The following is an 18,753-nucleotide window of genomic DNA, read 5'->3' as shown; positions in this document are numbered from 1 at the left end:
TGTGTGTGTGTGTATGATGTGTGTGTGGCTTTTGCCTACTCTTCATGCGCCAGGCTGAACTGGGCCCTCAGCTTGGCGGCAGATTACCAAGGTTTTGGGATTCTCATAGGGGTCTAGAACTGTCACCAGACCAGAGATGCACCTTGCGTAGGCCATGTGGCCTCAGGGGTCCTGGCCAGCCTGGACTGACCCTTGTTTCTCATTTGGAAACTCTGCAATGCTAGAAGGGAGCAGCAGAGGATCGTTTCCAGAGAAGCAGAAGCATCTCTTTAGGGGATTGGCTCTGGAGGGGTATTCCTTCTCTCTCTCCCCTTCCCTGTCCCAATGACCAAGTCCTGAGCTTGGCCTTGCAGGTCACCCACACTCCCTCCCCAAAACACACACACAGCATGCGCAAGGGTTTATGCAACCACCTTTCCTTTTCTTCCTAGGGAAGAATGATATCTTTGGGGAGCCACTGAACCTGTATGCGCGGCCTGGCAAGTCGAATGCAGACGTGCGAGCCCTGACCTACTGCGACCTGCACAAGATCCACCGGGAAGACCTGCTGGAGGTGCTGGACATGTACCCCGAGTTCTCCGACCACTTTTGGTCCAACCTGGAGATTACCTTCAACCTACGAGATGTGAGTTTTGCTCGGGGGGGGGGGGGAATTGCCCTGCCACACATGCCTCAACACACATCCCCATCCATTTTGAGCCTGGCAGTTAATGCGCCTTCTCTGGCATTGCAGACAAACATGATCCCAGGCTCACCGAGCAGCGATGAAATGAACGGCGGCTTCAACCGCTTACGCCGCCGCAAACTCTCCTTCCGCCGGCGGACCGAGAAAGGTAAGGACAGTGGGGGATCGGGGCCCCTTTCGCCCCTCTTCCTTACCATTCACAATAACCACCAGCTGTGTGTGATGCAGACAGAAGGCTGGCATCTCTTTGACTGGCTGCAACCCGCCTGGAATTGTGTTGCCATCACACTCTGCACCCCCAGAGAGGTGGGCCTTTGTGCACCTTAAAAAGGGCACAGGAAGGAAACATGACCCAGTCACGCATTCACGGGATTTCCCTGTGAATGATTTGTTGCTGGTTATTCCCTAGTTATTCCCGGACAATGATGCTTTAATCACACCGTCATGTTAAAATCTTAATCACGATCATGTGGGTTTCACGGGATAATCCCCGATTTCCCCATGTGATAAAGTCCTCACCACATTTGGGACATCTGCCATTCATATACATGAGGCACTTAGTAAGAAGAATGTCCTGCCGGCTCACTTTGCAAAAGAGTCTCTCAGGCACCTCTTATTTGGCCCTGCAGCTGGCTCACTTTCTCGAGTTTGGATTTCTTCCAGCAGCAGCAGCTGCACACACAGTTAGCCAGAGAACAGCAAAACAGAGAAATTAAGTCTCCAAAGTTTTCCCAAAGGCTTGCACTGATGGGGTCTTATGGACCACAAGTGGCAGTGCTGCCATGGCAGAGGTGTTACATGGTACCACTTTGAAAAAGGCCACGTCTCCAGTACATTCCAAGACTATGGCCTTCACGGTTTGGATGAGTGGGAGACGTATAAGAAATGGAAAAAGGGGTAAATCACAAAAAAGGAATTCAAAGAAATAGCAGGCATTTGTAGGGTAAAGTCAGAAAAGCTCAAGCGCAGAATGAACTCAGGATTGCTAGAGAGTTTAAGGACAACAAAAAGGGCTTTTTTGGATATGTCTGTAGCAAAAGGAAGAAGAAGGAAACAGTAGGTTCACTGCATGGAGAAGATGGCAAAATGCTAAGAGAAGAAAGAGAAAAGGCAGAATTCCTCAAGACCTTCTTTGCCTCCGTCTTCTCAGAAAAGGAAAAGGGGCTCAACCTGAGGATAATGGAGCAGAGGACAGAATAGGGGAATTTCAGCACAGAATAAGTCAAGAGATAGTAGAGGAACACCTTGTTAATCTAAATGAATTTAAGTCTCCGGGACCAGATGAACTCCATCCAAAGGTATTAAAAGAACTGGCAAATGTCATATCGGAGCCATTGGCCATAATAGTCTTTGAGGACTCCTGGAGAAGAGGAGAAGTCCCAGCCGACTGGAGGAGGGCAAACGTTGTCCCCATCTTCAAAAAGGGGAAAAAAGAGGATCCCAACAATGATCCTCCAGTTAGTCTGACATCAATCCCAGGAAAGATTCTGGAGCAGATCATTAAACAGAGAGTCTGTGAACATCTAGAAGGCAATGCCATCATCACAGAAAGTCAACATGGGTTTCAGAGAAAGAAGTCATGCCAGACAAACCTAATCTCTTTCTTTGATAAAGTTACCATCTTGTTAGATGAAGGGAATGCTGTGGATATAGTATATCTTGATTTCAGTAAGGCCTTTGACATGGTGCCCCATGACATTCTTGCAAACAAGCTTGTAAAATGTGGGCTAGACAAGGCAACTGTTACATGGATCTGCAATTGGTTGACCGGCCGAACCCAAAGGGTGCTCAACAATGGCTCCTTTTCATCCTGGAGGGAAGTGACCAGTGGGGTGTCCAGTGGGGCTCTGTCCTGGGCCCAGTACTATTCAACATCTTTATCAATGACCTGGATGACAGAATTGGGAGCATACTTATCAAATTTGCAGATGATACCAAATTAGGGGGAATAGCTAATACCCCAGAGGACAGGATCAAGATTCAAAATGACCTGAATAGACTAGAAAGCTGGGCCAAAGCTAACAAAATGAAATTCAACACGGAGAAATGTAAGGTATTGCACTTAGGGCGGAAAAATAAAAGGCACAGATATAGGATTATGGGGGACACCTGGCTGAATGAAACTACGTGTGAAAGGGATCTAGGAGTCTAAGTAGACCACAAGTTGAACATGAGTCAACAGTGTGATGCGGCAGCTAAAAAGGCCAATGCTATTTTAGGCTGCATCAATAGAAGTCTAGTGTCTAGATCAAGAGAAGTAATAGTGCCACTGTATTCTGCTCTGGTCAGGCCCCACCTTGAATATTGTGTCCAGTTCTGGGCACCACAATTCAGAAAGGACATTGAGAAACTGGAGCGTGTCCAAAGGAGGGCGACTAAAATGGTGATGGGTCTGGAAACCATGCCCTATGAGGAACGACTTAGGGAGCTGGGGATGTTTAGCCTGGAGAAGAGAAGGTTAAGAGGTGATATGATAGCCCTGTTTAAATATTTGAAAGGATGTCACATCAAGGAAGGAACAAACTTGTTTTCTGCTGCTCCAGAGAACAGGACCCAGAACAATGGATGCAAGCTACAGGAAAAGAGATCCCACCTGAACATTAGGAGGAACTTATGGATGTTCGACAGTGGAATGCACTCCTTCCTCGGAGGGTGATAGAGTCTCCTTCCTTAGAGGTCTTTAAACAGAGGCTGGATGGCCATCTGTCAGGGATGCTTTGATTTGGATTTCCTGCATGGCAGAACGGGGTTGGACTGGATGGCCCTAGTGGTCTCTTCCAACTCTACGATTCTATGATTCTATGATCTCCAAAAGTGTGGGCAGGCTATTTTGGGGGAAGAAGGTCCTGCAGGGAAGTTAGAACTTGGAAGTGGGCTCAGAATCACATTGGCCACTTGTGCCGCTGGTGCAACTTTGGTACCAAGTGGACTGACTGCTTGGGCCTCACCTTACTCAGATGGCCTTATACTCCATGAACAGATGCTTCTGAGTCCTCTTTGAAGATCCAAATGGGTTAAAACCATCTCCCATTCACCGCTGCCACCTGAGCATCTTAAACTGATGGGTGTCACTGCGTTGCAGAATGGGGTTGGGTGGCCCTTGTGGTCTCTTCCAGCTCTGTGATTCTATGATTACAAACTCTGCCTTTGCCCTTGCAGGGGATGTTGTGCGTGTTTGGGGATGAGTGAAATACAATGAGAGATTTGTGGCACATGCATGCACGCATACATGGCTTGGCACTTCCCTGTCCATGCTTAGTGTTTCATCAAGGGGGCTTGCAATTAGGGAGGGGACTTTTCTGCAATGGCCCATCAGTGCGAAATAGAAATTAGCATCCAGAAGTCCCACTCAGAGCATGACCCTTTGAGGACTGTGCCACCTGCCCTCCCTGTTGCTTTCCGGAGGAGCCCAGGGCTGATCTCAGGACCCCCATTGACCGATAGCCCTCTTGGCTCCCTCCTTCTCAGCAGCCCGCATGTTCTCCCACTTTGGACCCCAAGGCTGGGAGGGGGCTTGCATGAATGGTCAGAGGTGGGCTGCCAGCACTCCTTTGCCCGTGCGCTCTTGCCAGGATTTGGCTCACCAATTTCTACTGTCTCTTCCCACAGACGAGGAGAAGACGGGAGACTCTATGAGGGCCCCCCAGAAGGCACTGCACCTGGGCCAGAACTGCCAGGGCCTCGGGGGGCCACCCAGGTGGGACCCTTGCCTCAGCAGCTCAGCGGCCTCCAGCCCACCCTCGAGCGATGAAGAGGAGGATGGCCACGTCCCACTCCCCAGCGCCACAGAACTGCCATCGCCTTTCGGGCCGGCCATGACCCCTGATGAGCCCCCCTCCCCTCTTCCGGCTGAGCAGAAGGGCAGCGACCCCTGCAACCCTCTCTCAGGTAGGACTGGGGGGGGGGTTGGGGGGTATTGGGGGTCTGCAGCCACAGTTAGCCTACAGTTGTAAACCGCTTAGACACTATTAGTTCAGTATGAAGCAGTATATAAATGAAACTGTTTGTTTTGTTTTTGGTTAAGGAGCCCATTGAATAACGCCCCATTTGCTGTCCCCCTTCGGTTAATCTGTCTAGTTGGCCTCTCTGCAAATAAAAGGATAGAAAAGGTCTTCCTAAAGTTCTTTTTTCCTAGGAGCAGCAGCAGACAAGACCCGCACCCAGAGCTCAGGACACATTTGTTTCTTGGAAGAGAAACAAGCTGGGTACTCATTTTAGCCACCTCCTTGGAAGGAGGCAAGCCTGAGCCAAGCTTGAGCCCTTTCACTGGTATTGAACTCGCAAACCTTATGGTTTTGAGTGAGTGGCTGCAATACAGTGGTACCTCGGGATACGAATTACCCAGCTTACGAATTTTTCGGGATACGAATAAATCCCATAGGGATTTATTGTTTCGGGTTACGAACGTTTTTTCGGGTTACGAAAAAACGCTGGCGCTGTTTTAAATGGAGCCGCGGCAGAGCCGCGGCTTTTTTTCCCATTAGCGCCTATGGCAATTCGGGTTACGAAGGTTTTTCGGGTTACGAAATTAGCCGCGGAACGAATTAATTTCGTAACCCGAGGGAGCACTGTACAGGCATTTAACCACTGCACCACCTGGGCTCTGCAGGGACGTAGCCAGGATTTTAGGAAGGGGGGTCCAGACTAAGTGCCACCATTATATTGGGGCTTGGGCGCGGCGGTGCAGTAGCACGCACTATTCATTTTTCTAATGGATGGGGGGGTCCGGACCCCAAGAACCCCCCCCCCCCTTGGCTACGTCCCTGGGCTCTGTTAACCATGATCAAAATGGAGGACATTTTGGAATTCCGCCTGGAGAGAATGTTGAAATGTAGGGCAGGTCCTCAAAAAGGAAGATGTGTGGTCAGCCTTTGCCCAGCATCGCTTCCAAAATGAAATCCAGAAATTCTAGGGGAAATCAAAGGCATGACTGTTTTAAAAAAGAAGAGCCCTGGAAGAGAAAAGGCAGGGAGTCCCTTTTAGGGGGGATTTTTCTGCATTAATGATCCACCTGAGACTTCATTCCCCATTGCGCTCTAGATGCTGCTGGAGTGCAAGTCCCAGCATTCTTCACCGTTGACTATATTGGCTGGAGGACTGGTGGGAGTTGCAGTCCAACAGCATCTGGAGGGCAGCACTTGGCTCACACTCACCGTCTTAGTGAGCCATTCAGCAGAGATGCATGATAAGAAGAAAAACAGACACAAATCATAACACAGTAATTTAAAAAGTAGGGAAACAAGAAGAACCCTATAAAATCTGTGCCCCTTGGGTTGGTAACTGTTACGTGACGGAGGCAGCAAGGGGGAGCTAATGCCAACAGAGCAGGCACAGAAGGTGTAGTCTCTTCTGCATCCCCCAAATGTGCCCATTCCCTTGTCCAAATTCGGGCACTGCCACTTTCTGTCCCTGGGACCCCCTGAGGGCAAGATGGCATTGGGGGGCACTCCCCTTCCTCCTCTTCCTCTTCCTTTGCCACGCAGGGGCCTTTTCGGGCGTCTCCAACATCTTCAGCTTCTGGGGAGAGGGCCGGGAGCGTCAGTACCAGGAGCTGCCCCGCTGCCCGGTCCCTCCACCCACTGCCCTCAACATCCCCCTGACCGGCACCAACCCCTTGAGCCACCGGCACCGATCCGAGCTGGAGGGCCGCATGGACCTGCTCCAGAAGCAGCTCAACAGGTACGACTGCAGCAATGGCAAAGGTGATGGGTCAGGCAGAAGCCCACTGGGGCACCTCCTCTTCCGTTCCTGCCAGGACTTGAGCGTCTTGGTGGAAGCGAGGGTTGAGGGGTCATTTGCTGGGCCTTTGGGGGCTGAGGCTCCATTTCTAGGTGGAAAGAGACAGAAGAGTCCTGGGATTTGTGCCCCAAATTCGCAAAGGGGAAGGAGGTTGCTTGTTGTGCGTTATGCACCCTCCACAAATGCTCAGAGATACTCTCTGCTTTGCTGTTGCTTTGTATCTTCCTTCTGGGGCTGATCCAGGCAACAAGCAGGGCCAGAGAAATAAGGATTTCTTGGAAATGTCATGGCAGAAATGGACTAGAGGCTGGAGGCAGGGAGAGGAGACTGGAAGCAGGGATGCACCCTGAACAGAGCCAATTCTGGCCACAGCCAGGCCAGGCTTGGCTTCTGACCCTTGTGCCAAGACCAGAGCTCAATGTGGGCATGCTCAGCCATTAAAGGTGTGAAGCAGTGCTAATAATGAAGGAGATGGTGTCTGTGAGGACGTGCAGAGTCCACCTCAGAACCAGGCCCCATGCAGCTAGAATTAAGAGTAAAACATCAGAACTACTTTTGCAGCTCCTAGGATGGTGGAAGTCTGGGGGGCACAGGGAGTACCTTCTTGTTGAATGAGGCTCCCACTCTCCTGAGGACCCCCATGGCATGTGGGTCCCTTTCCCTTCACTCCTCCAGGCACTTTGCCCCGAGGTCGGCCCCTGAATAGTTTAGATGTGGGGCACAGGGGAGTCCGTGAGAAGAGTGCCCCCCGGCCACACGCACGCACAGCCTCTCACCCTCTCTCCTCCCCCACTTTTCACCCTTCTGCCTGTCCTTCCTTCTGCAGGCTGGAGAGCCGCTTGACCGCAGATGTGGCAGCCATCCTGCAGCTCCTGCAGCGCCAGGCAGTGTTGGTGCCACCCGCCTACAGCACAGTCTCATCTCCTCTTCCTCCACCACCACCACCTCCGGCCCCTGAGACAGCCCCCGGGGATCGGCCCCTGCTGGCCGGCCCCACAGAGGTTCAGGCGCTGCACATCCCGGCTCAGGTAAGACACATGTGCCCCTGTGCCCGGGTGCCCATGTCCAGCCTGCCAGGCCCCAAGCCTTGCACCGCATGCAAGGCTTGGAAAAGTTACTTGTGGGGACTAATGATCCTCATAGCAAAACGACTAGACCAAAGAAATGTACCCTTTTCCCAGCTCTGGCTTGGAATTTAGCAAAACACTGATTGGCTGGTGGCAGATTGACCAAATGTCACTGATTCCTGGATTCTGGATTAAAATCTGGTTTAAAACACCAGCCGGTGAGCCTTGAGAGACTGCCAAAGCAATGATGATGGTGGTGGTGCTGGAGAAATATCAGTTGTATGATGATGATGACTTGGGGGTTGGGGTTGGGAGACCCCAGTGTGTCCTTTGGGGTGCCCTCTGCTTCCCCGCCTAAACCTCCCTTGGCCGACTCTCTCCTCCTCTTGACCCCCCTTCAGGTCCCAGACTTCCTGGCCCCCTGCCTGGACCCAGTGGCCTACCTTGGCAAGGGCGATGTGGTGCTGTTGGTGGAGCCCCCGCTGCCCATCCCCCGGCGCCTCTCTCTGCCCGGTCAGCTGCCACCCGCCACCCTCACGGACTCCTGCACGGACTTACACAGACACTGCTCGGACCCGGGCAGTTAATGGCCTGTTGAGTGAGGCCCCGGTGGAGGGGCTGCTCTGGGAGTCGGGTACCACCCCCCCACCATCTTGTGGGCAGGGGGGGCCCTCAGGCCTTCTGAGGAAGGCCGTTCTGGGCTGTGGCCAGGTGAGGGTCCAGCCCACACTCGCTCTGCTGTTAGCCGGCCTAACAGGGATGGGCCAGCAGCCAGGGTGACCACTGGCCGGTGAGCTGGCAAGGACTATTCATGGACAGACGGTCTGCTTGCAGGGATAGTGGTAATAACAAGTAACAACAGATAATAATATTAATACTGATAAGGGTTAGAACTCCCCCCCCTCCTTGTGACCCCAGACATATCTATCACCTGAGACCAGCAGGACATGCAGAGGCATCCGGCAATGGCAGAGGTGGCCAGAGGAGGGGGAGTGAGCCGCCATTTGCCCCTCCAGCAACCCTAACCATCCAGACTGGGGGGGGGGGGGGGGGGGAGGTGGCAGGGGGGGTCTGGCTTTCAGGCAGGAGGCTCTGTGGGTTGGGAGGGAGTGGGGGGTCTCCCATGATTTTGCTCCCTAATACCCCTCCTGTCCCTTTGTGTTCCCTGAGGGGGGGGGTGGGTGTGTGTGTGTGTGTGTGTGTGTGTGTGTAGGGGAATGTGTCTGTGAACAAGAGAGATGCACCCTGAGGTGAGGCACAGGGCCATTTTGCAGCCAATGCAGCTTGGTCTGTGCCAGGAGGGCTACACCAATTGCCAACCATCTATGCCCATGTCTCCCCCAATTCAACCTAGGCCTTGCCCCTTTCCCATTTCTGTGCAGGGCTCCCCCCCTCCTCATCCCTGTTGGGGCCTGCCTGCGGGTGACTACCCGCCCAGCCCTCCAGGTTCCTCTGGATCCCTGCAAAGGGGCAGTCGGTGGTCAAGTCAAAGCCCTGAAAGAGACCAGTTGGAGCTTAAGGTGGGTGGGGGGCTCCTGGGAGTTGGGGCGAGAAGGTGGGTGGGCATTGGGGGGTCCCAGAGGAAAAGGGTAACTGACCCCTAGCCCCATGGTCATGCAGGAGGCTGAGGAGACTGCTCAGGAGACCCTCACGTCTGGGATAGAGGTAATGCTGTGAGGGGGAAGAACTGGCACACTTCCCTCACCTCCATGGGCAGCCCCACACCCTGGCATACGTTGGTAGGGGACATGTTTGGGCAGAGACTGCAAAAGTTACTTTTTCCAATTGTGCCCCCACCCCAATCTCCCAGCCATTCTGGGAGCTGCGGTCCGAAAAGGAACTCCTCCAAGTCCAGTTTATCTCCCCATCCTTGAAATGTGTCTCTATTCATTTCATCTGTCTCCCCACTCCGCCAACAGCACCCTGGGCCCAATTCTCCATGGGCTCATGTGCCCCCCCCCCCACCATTGCAAGAATCGTTTCTGACCCAGGTTGTCCTCTTGAAGGCAAATTGTCCTCTTGAAGGTCTTGAAGGCAAATGGAAGGCAGTGCAGGTGTATTCCTGTGTCATTGCTCCTCCCTCAGCAAAACAGCCCTGCCATCCAGATGTAAGAGCAAGGGGGGAGGGGCTCTGCTGAGTGGCCCCCCACTAACCCACCCAAACCCATTGCAGACGCTGAACAGGATGGGCATCAGCCCAGCCATGGGGCCCCTCAAGACCCCTATTTCCTGGCGCCCCCCCCCCCCCCCATGGGTGGCCCAATGGGCTCCAGGCCTAAGTCATGCCCCATTGGTCCCTGATGTCTGAATGCACGTGACCCCCACCCCACCTCCTCTCCCCATCCCTCCCCTGCATGCTGTACTCAGCATTAGCAACTGGTGCCCAATAAACTTCCAAGTTGGATGCCTGCTGTCCACCTGTTTTTGATCCATCTGTCTATATTGGGGCGGGGAGGATGTCATGCGGGTGGAAGTGATGCCCTGAGAAGGGGAAGACCCCTGGGTGCCCCCCTCCAGTTCTGCCCTGGCAGTCGGAGCTTTGACTGGAAATGCCCCCTGGACCCCCCCCCCCCTTTAAAGGCTGGTTCTGCCCATATGCCCCATCCCCCTTTCTTTGAACGCAGGTTTTCATGCAGGAACAACTCCCCAGGGGTTAAGGGTTGTTTAGTGGAAGAAGATCAAAAACTGCCTTGGAGGGTGGGGGACTCTCCTTCCTTGAAGAAACAGAGGATGGATCATGGCCATCTCTCAGGAGGGCCTGAGTTGGGCAGCCTTGCATGGCAGAAGGAGGTCAGAGTAGATGGCCCTTGGGTCCCCTTCAAACTGGATGATTCTGTAATGCCATTGTAATCCTCATTGTTCAGCCTCAGGAGGCAACAGGGTGGGGGTCACTGGCGCCATCCCTTCCTCCCAGGCAACAGAGCCCAGAAAAGTGACGCTAGGACTGACAAGACAAAAGTCGAGATCCCCAGAGCCGAGATCCAGGGTCCAGAGAAACAAAGCTCCCCCAAGGCGGCATGGGACTCAGTGCATTTGGGGGCAAAGGTAGATGGTGAGAAAAAGCCACAGGAAAGAGCTGGGACATAGCTGTGGGGTGGAGGGGGCCCTACAGGGATTGTTGGGGGCACCGAGTTTGGAGAAGGGACCCCTGAGAAGGGGGATGCAGCCATCTTGAGGTCCCTGCTCCACCGTCCAGCACTCTCCTGCTTAAACGGAGATTGGGCTTCAGTTGCAGTTGCATGACAGAAGCGGGTTGGATGAAATAAACCCTTGCCTTGCAGCCCCTTCCAGCACTAGACGTCTGCCAACAGAGGGGCATTTGGGAGGGGGTTGGCCACTCGGGTAATTTTGACTGTTACTAAGGGCAGCAAAGTGGTAGATGCAGGAGAACACAACAGCTTTTTATTGGGCGAAACCGAGCTCTGGCACCCACTTCCATCTGGGGTTTGCCAGGCCCTTTGGTCCCAAGCCCTCCAGGAGGAGCTTTCGCAATGGTTTTACTATCAGTCTTGGTCACTTGTACTGAGTGACCATACTATTTAAAACAAAAACCAAATTTTGCACATGTCCCTTTTTAGGGTTTCACTCTGGAAAACAGCCCAGAAAGGTTTGTGGGAAAACAGTTCCCCTCTGGTGCACAAACCCCATTGAAAGCTGAGCTGCATCCCTCCCCGTAAAGAGCTCTGCCATTAAGACCATGGGATTACACAGAAATGTCCATGTACTGGTTGGCGCCCATGCATCCTCTGTCTCTTTCTCTGCTTCTTCCCGCTGAGAACCTCAGACCAGTTGAGGGCCCAGCTTTGCCAGCCAGTGCTGAAGGTGTGACTACTGCCCTGCCTGCTCCTACCTTGGCAAGTGGGTGCAAGGGGCCAACCGGTCTTCTGCCCAGTGCTGAGGGATCTTGGTGGCACAGGATGGGCACTGCTTAAAAGATGGTCTTTGGCCAAGTTCAGGAGGAGCCCCTGGGCAATGGCTGGAGGGCTCTTTGCATTTGGGCCAGGAAGAAGAACCACCTTCTGCATTGCGCAGGTACATGGCTCTGACACCAGTTTATTTCTCATAGCAACTTGGCACAGGAAGGCCTTCTCAAGGGGGCAGTCTTTTTTATCCCCTAGCCATCCGCGCAAGAAGGGCCCCATGGCCCCTCTTTCCTGTCCCCCACCCACCTACCCAGGGAGCCCCCCATGTCCCTGTGCACTTCAAGAGGGGGCAGCTGGTTGGGGGCCTTCTTCCTTCTCCCCCTCTTGGTACATCTTGGAGATGAAGGGATTGGAGGTTTTCGGGTATCAGTGACTACTTGGGAGGCTGGGATGGGTGATGGAGCACATCGTCCATTGCGCTGAGTTGACTGCCTCCCTTTCAAAGTGGGCAGCAAGTAAGCAGCAGTGGCAGTGGGGCAGACAGTGAGTACTATGGGCAGCCCCCTCACCACCTCTGCCTTCTCCAGATGGTGCTCCCTTCCTGCCCCACTGGCTATAGGGCAGGCGCCCTCCCTGGCTACAATGGCACACGCTCTTCACTCGTGGTGCGGTTTGTGGGTAGGCTTACTCAGCCCAGTTAAGAGTGTGCTTTACAGGTTTTCTTGCTTGTTTTCACAACAGTCCTGTGAGGCAGGCTGTAAGGTTCTCATTTTGCAAAAAGGGAGCTAAGAAATGCACTCAGGGCCAGGGCAAAGCTCCCTGCCATTCTCACAGAGGGGCAAGGGGGGGGGGCAACAACAATCCTGGTTGCAGAACTGGAACCCAGAACCCCTGAAGTGGGCCCACAGTGAGTTTTCCTTGAAAGTTGAAAGGGACAGTGCTGGGAGGGAATGGGCAGGGAGCCCTAGTTTAAGGCCTCGTATAAATGTATTGCATGGGGAAGCAAGGAAGGAAGGGAGGTGGTGGCTCGGGGCCTGGTTGGGACACAGACATGCAATACTGCTTAAGCACCCCAGGGGACTACATGCTCCAGCATCCTGGGGAGCCCAGAGTGGGTGGTCTAGGGAGGCTCCAAACACAGGGACCTCCTCTTTCAGCCTTGGGGACCGCAGCCACTCATGGATGGCCTCTCCTGACCTCCACCTTCCTCCAACCCATCACAAAAGCCGCCTGAGCCGAGGCTGGCGGTCATTGCCCACCAGTTCACATCCCTGCAGTGCCCTGGATTTCATGCCGAAGGAGGGAAATTTTTTTGGGGGGTGACCACCCAGGTAATATTGCTTTGTGTGATTTTATGACACAAAGCTCGCCAGAGAGGAGGAAAGAATTCCTCTGTAGGAATGCAAATCTTCCTTAAATTCATTCTGGTAAGAGCAAAGAATTTTACAATTTTTCTCTCCTGTGAGAAAGTCCTTGGGGAAAAATGAAGAGTTTGGGTCTCTGCCCAAGAATACACACCTGTGGTTGGTTTGTACACATGCACACATACGCATAGCAGCCATGTGTGGTCTTTGTGCAGGAGTCCTGAGTGAAGGGGGTTCTAGTCTGGCCAGGGGTCTCCTAACTGGGCTTTCTGGCTCTGGAGAGGCCCCTTTTTTGTCCATGAGTTGACTGTTCTCCAGCCTTCATGCCCCCCTCTCTTCTAAGCCGTGGGGCTGGGTCTCCCAAGGCCAGGGGGAAGGACTGGCCTGGTCCCATGGAGGCTCTTCCTTTATGGGGGGGGGTGAGTTGCCCCAGGGGCTGTAGATGACCCAGTGGACCTTCCGTGGGGAGACAGGAGAGGATGGACATGGCTGCCATGGGGGGGGGGGCATGCCTCCTGAGGCCCCACTGCTGCCGCTACTCCTCCAAGTAGGTCCCATTGTAGCTGAAGGGCTCCTGGAAAAAGCAGACCTTGGAGGCCACTGGACCCCAGCGCTGGATGTGGACCCCCTCATTGCTCCCCGGTGGGGCTGGTTGCACGATGACGGTGCGTCTGGAGGCCACAGAGGGGTCCTCATCAAAGAAGTTGAAGGGGCGCAGGTAGAAGCCCACCATGTTGCCTGGGGTGGCCGTGTTGGGGATGTCCTCTGCATGAGGGATGTGGAGGAAACCCACCGTCATCCAGGCCACCAAGTCCTGTGGGTGGGAAGGAGAGAGGGAGACCCCGCTGGTCACTCCTGGCCCACTGAAGCCCACAGCAGACTGGTGCCCCTTGGCAGGGGTCCCAGATGGGTGGGTGGAGGTCTTCCCTCTCCCCCCTTTGCCCCTCCCCTCCTTCACTTCACCTCGTTCTCAATGCTCTCGTCGTTCCGGAGGAAGTTTTCAAAGGAGACGGTGGGCTGCCAAGGGTCATTCTGGATGTAGAGGCTGCTGCTGGTGTCCTCGTTGTCATGCTGCTGAGTCACAGCCAAGTGGTACCTGCCACATGGGGGGGAGCATGAGGGTGGGATGGAGGAAGGGGGCATCATGCCCATACTTGGGAAGAGGAGAAAGAGACCCCTCCCCACCCCCAAACTCACCCCCAATTCCTCCTCCTGGGTGCCTGAACCCCCTGTGGCCAACGCCACAGCGTCAGTGCAACAGGGTTTAGACCAATTAATGATAATTAATCATTATTGTATGCTTTGTTTTAATTCATTTAATATGGGTTCCCTACTGGGAACAAGACAGGACATAAGAAACTTATATAAATAGATAACGGGGCATTTGTGGGCCAACAAAGGTATTTGTGGGCTGGGGACCCTTTGCCCAGGGCTGCTCTGACCATCAGAGGCAGTATTCCAGAACCCTCCAGCATCCATGGTAGAAGCAGCCCAGGCCGCAGGTTCAGGTGTCTCTTGGGATCATCCAGTCTGACCCCCCCCCCCTTTTCCAGGGCAGGCCCTGCAGCCCAAGAGCCCCAACACAAGGTCCCATCACTTCCTGAACCTGCCTGGAGGGATGTGGAACATGCTGGAAGCCCCTCTGCCCCCATCCAGCTCACCTGCTCCAGGAGACGCCATTCTCCTCCTTCCAGCCCCGCGGGAGGACGCGGTCAGCGTGGGAGTTGGGCTGGAGGCGGTAGCTGCGTTGGTGGCCCCATCGGTTCTTCCGGGTGGGGTTGAGGAACACCAGGTAGCGGGGAAGGGGCTTCCCGAAGGGGAAGGCAGCCTGGCGCTCCCGCAGGCGAGGCTGGCGGTCCAGGTAGGGCTGCACCAGGCGCTGGCTGGGCTCCCAGGGGACGGAGATGTTCTCAAAGGCCACATCCATTGTCTCAAAGCTGTTCCTGGGGCCTGAGAAGGAAGGAAGGAAGGAAGGAAGGAAGGAAGGAAGGAAGGAAGGAAGGAAGGAAGGAAGGAGAGAAGGGCAAGGAGTGGACAGTGGCAACTGCATCACTGGGGAGGGCGAGCCCAAGGGCTATCTAATCCAGCCCCCATGTGACAGTGGGGGCTCTCCCACATACACATACACACATCAGAAAACACTGAAAGGGCTATGCAAAAGGATGGATGCCCTAGAGGTCCTGCCACCTCTCAATATTTAACAAAATTGGGGGGGGGGGGGGGGGGTAGGGGTATGCTTTGGGGGCTGAAAATTTGGGGGGGGGGGGAACATACTTTTAGCAAAACAAGTATTTTCAATCCCAGAAGTATCTGAGACGTTAAATTGGATATGAAGCTGCCTTTGGAGGGAGACAAAACCACAGCAAAACTGAATAAACATTCGGGGGGGTGGGGTCTGCCCTGCAAGTGTGACCCCCCCATAATCCTGCATGACCCCCCATCCCATCCCCCATCTCCTGAGCCCGCACCCACCTGCGACATCCAGATCCACCTTGAAATGGACCAGGTGGGTGTGGAGGTTGCCCAGCAGATGGGCCTGGATGCGAGATCCGTAGCGGACCCCCTCGGGGGTGTAGAAGGAGGCGTGAACGTAGCCTGTGGCGTGGACCCGGGCCTCCATCACCCCGTTGGGGTACAGGAGGAAGTCCCAGATGTAGTCGTAGTTGTAGACGGTGGAGGAGCTGCGCAGGACCAGCACATGACCCTCCAGGCCACCGTAGAAGGTGGAGCCCCCCTGGAAGTCACTGTCGAAGTGGCGCCGGAGTGGCACGCCGATGGGCAGCTCAAAGAGGCAAAGGGCACGTGGATAGCGGACCGGTCCGTCAGCGTCATAGTAGTGGTAGGCATCCACAAAGGTGGCCACCTCGGGGCAGTCGATGCCTGGGGCCAGTTCGTGCGTGACGGAGCCCATGCCCCAGCCCACATCAATGTACTTGGTCTGCATGGCGGCAGGAGAGTTGCCCCCGTAGAAAGCGATGGCCTCCTGGACGCTCACCTCATAGGCCACGCGTTCTCCATTGAAGCGCATGTCAAAGAGCTGCAGACCGGTGGAGCTGCGAAGGCGGAAGGCCAGGCTCCAGCCACTGTAGGCCAGATGGTTCCCGCACAAGGCATAGCTGTGCCCACTTGGCTCACACACCTTGGCCCCAGGTTTGTCGGTGGGGGGCCCAGTGGTGAAGTCCCTGCGTGGCACGAAGGTGGAGAAGAGGCTCTCCTCTGGGTGTGGTGGGAGGCGGACCACGGACACTGCGCCCCGGCCGTACTGCTCGGCCAACTCTGGGGGGCTGGCAAAGTACTGCCCATTGTACCAGACCTTCTCCACTGACCAAAGGCGTGGGTCAAGCTGTTGGTGCTCCACCAGGACCTCCAGGCCTACTGGGTGGAGGAAGAAGCCCTCCACATTGCGCTGAACCATCAGCCACGTGCGGCGTTCGCCCGAGGCCAGGCCACGAGGTGCCACCTCCGTGAAGGTCAGGCATCTCTGGCCACAGTTGCTGCCCAGACTGAAGCCTGATATGTCCATCAGGAAGACCTTCAGGGGCTCCAGGAGGTCTGCCAGCCTCCTGATAAGGAACTGAAACTCAAGCTGAGACATCGGCCTGGCAGTGTAGGCCACCGGGTAGCCAGAGGGGCGATAGAAGGTGGGCCTGGGCAGTGGGCCCACCACATACTCAGTCACATTAGGCTTGGACCCAGAGCCGAAGAAGACGACCGCCCGGGCCTTTCGGCGGGGGAGGCGGCCCCCCAAGTCTAGGTAGCGCAGAGCCTGGCTCTTCTTGGGGGCCAGCAGCTCCACCAGGAAGAGGCTGTTCCTGGCGAGGGAGCCCCCCGGGGACCCTCCTCGGTTGGGTTGGAGGTCCAGCTCTGGGCGGCTGGTGAGGAAGTCCCGGACGGCACGGAGCTCTGCGGAAGTCAAGTCAGCAAAGATGGACGTCTTCTCCGGGGATGGAGGGACGGGGCCAGGGCATGCCGCCCGTGCCAAGAGGATCAGTGCCCCGATGACTGCCAGCTGCACCCCCAGGGCACCCATCCTGACTCCAAGGTCCTGCTGGAGGAAAAGAGGAGGAGGCGTTTTAAGGAAGGAACCCAGGGCAGCCCTGATGCCGAGTCCCTCCTGGCCAGTTATGGCTTCCAGGAAATGCAAGTGGCCAGAAAGTGAGGGCTTTAGGTGTCCAGTTGGTGAAAGGAAGAAGGAGACGATTACCAAGGTGAGGGTGGAAGGGGCACTGAAGCATAGAAGAAGGAAGGCAGGCGGGAAGAAAGGGCGGGCAAGGAAGCCATGCCAGGCGCTCCTTCTGGCAGGGAAATGCCCTGCGCCTCCTCTCCTGCGGCCCCAGAGGAGCCACGCTCACCAGCTCTTTGCCCTCTCCTCTGCTTGACCTGAGCTTGTCCAGGGCTGGGCAGTCCTTGCAGAAGGACTAGAGTGGCAGGTCCTGGGTGTCATGGAGCCCATGGCTGTCTGAGTCCCATCGTGGCACAGGCCCCCTGCTCCTCCTGGGTCAGGGCAGATGGGCAATGGGCATGGCTGGGGAGGGGGGTTGAGGCCCTTCAGCACTTGGTGAGGGCACCTGTGGCATGGAGGGCAAGGGGAGCCTTCCCACCCAGTCCCCCCTTGGCCCTTGCGTCCCTCTCTGGAGCCTCTGGGAAAGGACACACTGGCCCTGGGCCCGACTTAGGGCAGGATGGCCCAGACCCCCAGACCCTGGGAGGGATGGTCCTGGGGCTTTGAGTGGGAAGGGCGGGAGGGGCAGGGCTGGGTGGCAGTGCCCCCTGGAAGAGGCTCCGGAGGCAGAGGAGGGCTGGGCATCCAGGCGGTGGGCTATTAGACCCGGGGCCTTCCAGCCAGAGGGGCCCTCCTCCTCCTCCTCCTCCTCCTCCTCCTCCTCCTCCTCCTTGGGGCAGAGATGGCAGGCCCTCCTTGAGCATGTGCAGAGTGCTCTCCCTCGAAGCGGTCCAGAGCCAGGGATCGGGCGGAAGCCGAGAGGGAGGGAGGGAGGGAGGCTGGCGAGGAGGGGGCGCCCGGGGTGAGGGTGAGGGTTAGGCAGCCCCTCCGAGGGCAGAGCCGCTGACTCACTCGATGGCTGGCTGGCTCTGGGGCTGCTCCCGGCCGGGGCTCCTCTCCGGGCGGACTGGGCTTCGGGCGGCCCAGCGGCGGAGGGGGCTCACCTGGAGGGGGCGGGGATAGGGGCCCTGATAGGCTGGAGCCCCGAGGGGGCGGGGCAAGGGGGCTGCCAGGCCAGGTGCCCCCGAGAGCCCTCCGACGGAGAGGGATGCCAGCCCCACTCGCGGGGAGGGCAAGAGGGAGCCTCGCCAGCCGCTTCGGCCGCAGCCTTTGCGGAGGAGATGAGCCCCGAAAGCGCTCTCGAGCCGCCTTATCCCTTGGAGCAGGAAGGGCCTTCCCCGGCCCCCGGCAGGCAGGGCTCCCGCTGGGCCTCTTGCAGCCTGGCTGAGAGAGTGTGCCCCTGGCCCTCCCTGGAGCCCCTGCCTGCCTCCAGCCCCTCTCTCCCCAAAGCTCGCTGGTGGGGCTGAGAGAGCGGGATGTTCCAGGGCCAACGCTGCCCTCCGGAGCCACAGCCCCCTCCCAGGAGGAAGGGGCCCTGCCCTGGGGGGGTGTTGGGGGCATGAGGAGGGCCCTTCCCCTCCTGCCAGGCCCTTTGGGCCCTAGGTCCAGCCGCTGGTGCCCCACACAGAGCCCCCCAGCGGCCTGGCAGAGCCCACAATCGCCCTCCATGGAGAGCCCTGGTTACCTTGGGCAGGTCACTCTCTCTCAGCCTCCTCTAGTCAGGAGAGATGGCTAACTATGTGCTGGCTCTGGCGCTCTCTGTGTGTGCACTTCGTGCATATTGTGGGGATGGTCCAGTTTCCCACTTAGGGCTATTGAGAGGAGGGAGAGTGTGCCTTTCCCACGGCCGCCCAAAGGGTCTCCTTGGCCGAGACGGGATTCGAACCCTGGTCTCCAGAGTCATAGTCCAAGGCTCCAAGCTGGCTGGCTCTGCTGCGTATGGCAGGAAGGGGAACAACAAGGGAACGGGCAT

At 56.2% G+C, this 18,753-nt stretch overlaps 2 protein-coding genes across 2 annotated transcripts in view; one reads left to right on the top strand and one right to left on the bottom strand.

Moving 5' to 3' along the window:
• The window catches only part of KCNH2 (potassium voltage-gated channel subfamily H member 2), a 91,656-nt gene extending 83,120 nt beyond the window's left edge, over positions 1-8,536 (top strand). Inside the window, exons 10-15 of the mRNA XM_042476709.1 lie at positions 432-625; positions 734-833; positions 4,295-4,573; positions 6,169-6,364; positions 7,251-7,452; positions 7,893-8,536. Coding sequence (XP_042332643.1) covers positions 432-625; positions 734-833; positions 4,295-4,573; positions 6,169-6,364; positions 7,251-7,452; positions 7,893-8,078 — 1,157 coding nt within the window. The 3' untranslated portion in view covers positions 8,079-8,536. The remainder of the gene's footprint in view (positions 1-431; positions 626-733; positions 834-4,294; positions 4,574-6,168; positions 6,365-7,250; positions 7,453-7,892) is intronic.
• Positions 8,537-13,253: 4,717 nt separating this feature from the next.
• Positions 13,254-18,449, bottom strand: AOC1 (amine oxidase copper containing 1). The gene is made up of 6 exons (XM_042471783.1): positions 17,793-18,449; positions 17,071-17,243; positions 15,191-16,944; positions 14,380-14,668; positions 13,682-13,814; positions 13,254-13,532 (listed from the first exon to the last, which is right to left on the bottom strand). Exons 1-6 carry the CDS (start codon positions 18,447-18,449, stop codon positions 13,254-13,256), a joined length of 3,285 nt encoding a protein of 1,094 aa, XP_042327717.1.
• Positions 18,450-18,753: the final 304 nt, after the last annotated feature.

The sequence above is a fragment of the Sceloporus undulatus genome, chromosome 6 (genome assembly GCF_019175285.1).
Source record: "Sceloporus undulatus isolate JIND9_A2432 ecotype Alabama chromosome 6, SceUnd_v1.1, whole genome shotgun sequence".
NCBI classification, from domain to species: Eukaryota; Metazoa; Chordata; class Lepidosauria; order Squamata; family Phrynosomatidae; genus Sceloporus; species Sceloporus undulatus.
Note: the sequence above shows the minus strand (reverse complement) of the source record. Positions and strands in the feature narration are given on the sequence as shown.

Excerpts from the sequence above, each read along its gene's own strand:
- AOC1 (XM_042471783.1), bottom strand. The coding sequence starts at position 18,449 with ATGGAGGGCGATTGTGGGCTCTGCCAGGCCGCTGGGGGGCTCTGTGTG. Across the intron at positions 17,244-17,792 it reads CAGAGCCAGCCAGCCATCGA|CCATGCCCATTGCCCATCTG; the intron begins GTGAGTCAGCGG and ends CCCCCTCCCCAG. Across the intron at positions 14,669-15,190 it reads GGTGGATCTGGATGTCGCAG|GCCCCAGGAACAGCTTTGAG; the intron begins GTGGGTGCGGGC and ends CTTCCTTCTCAG.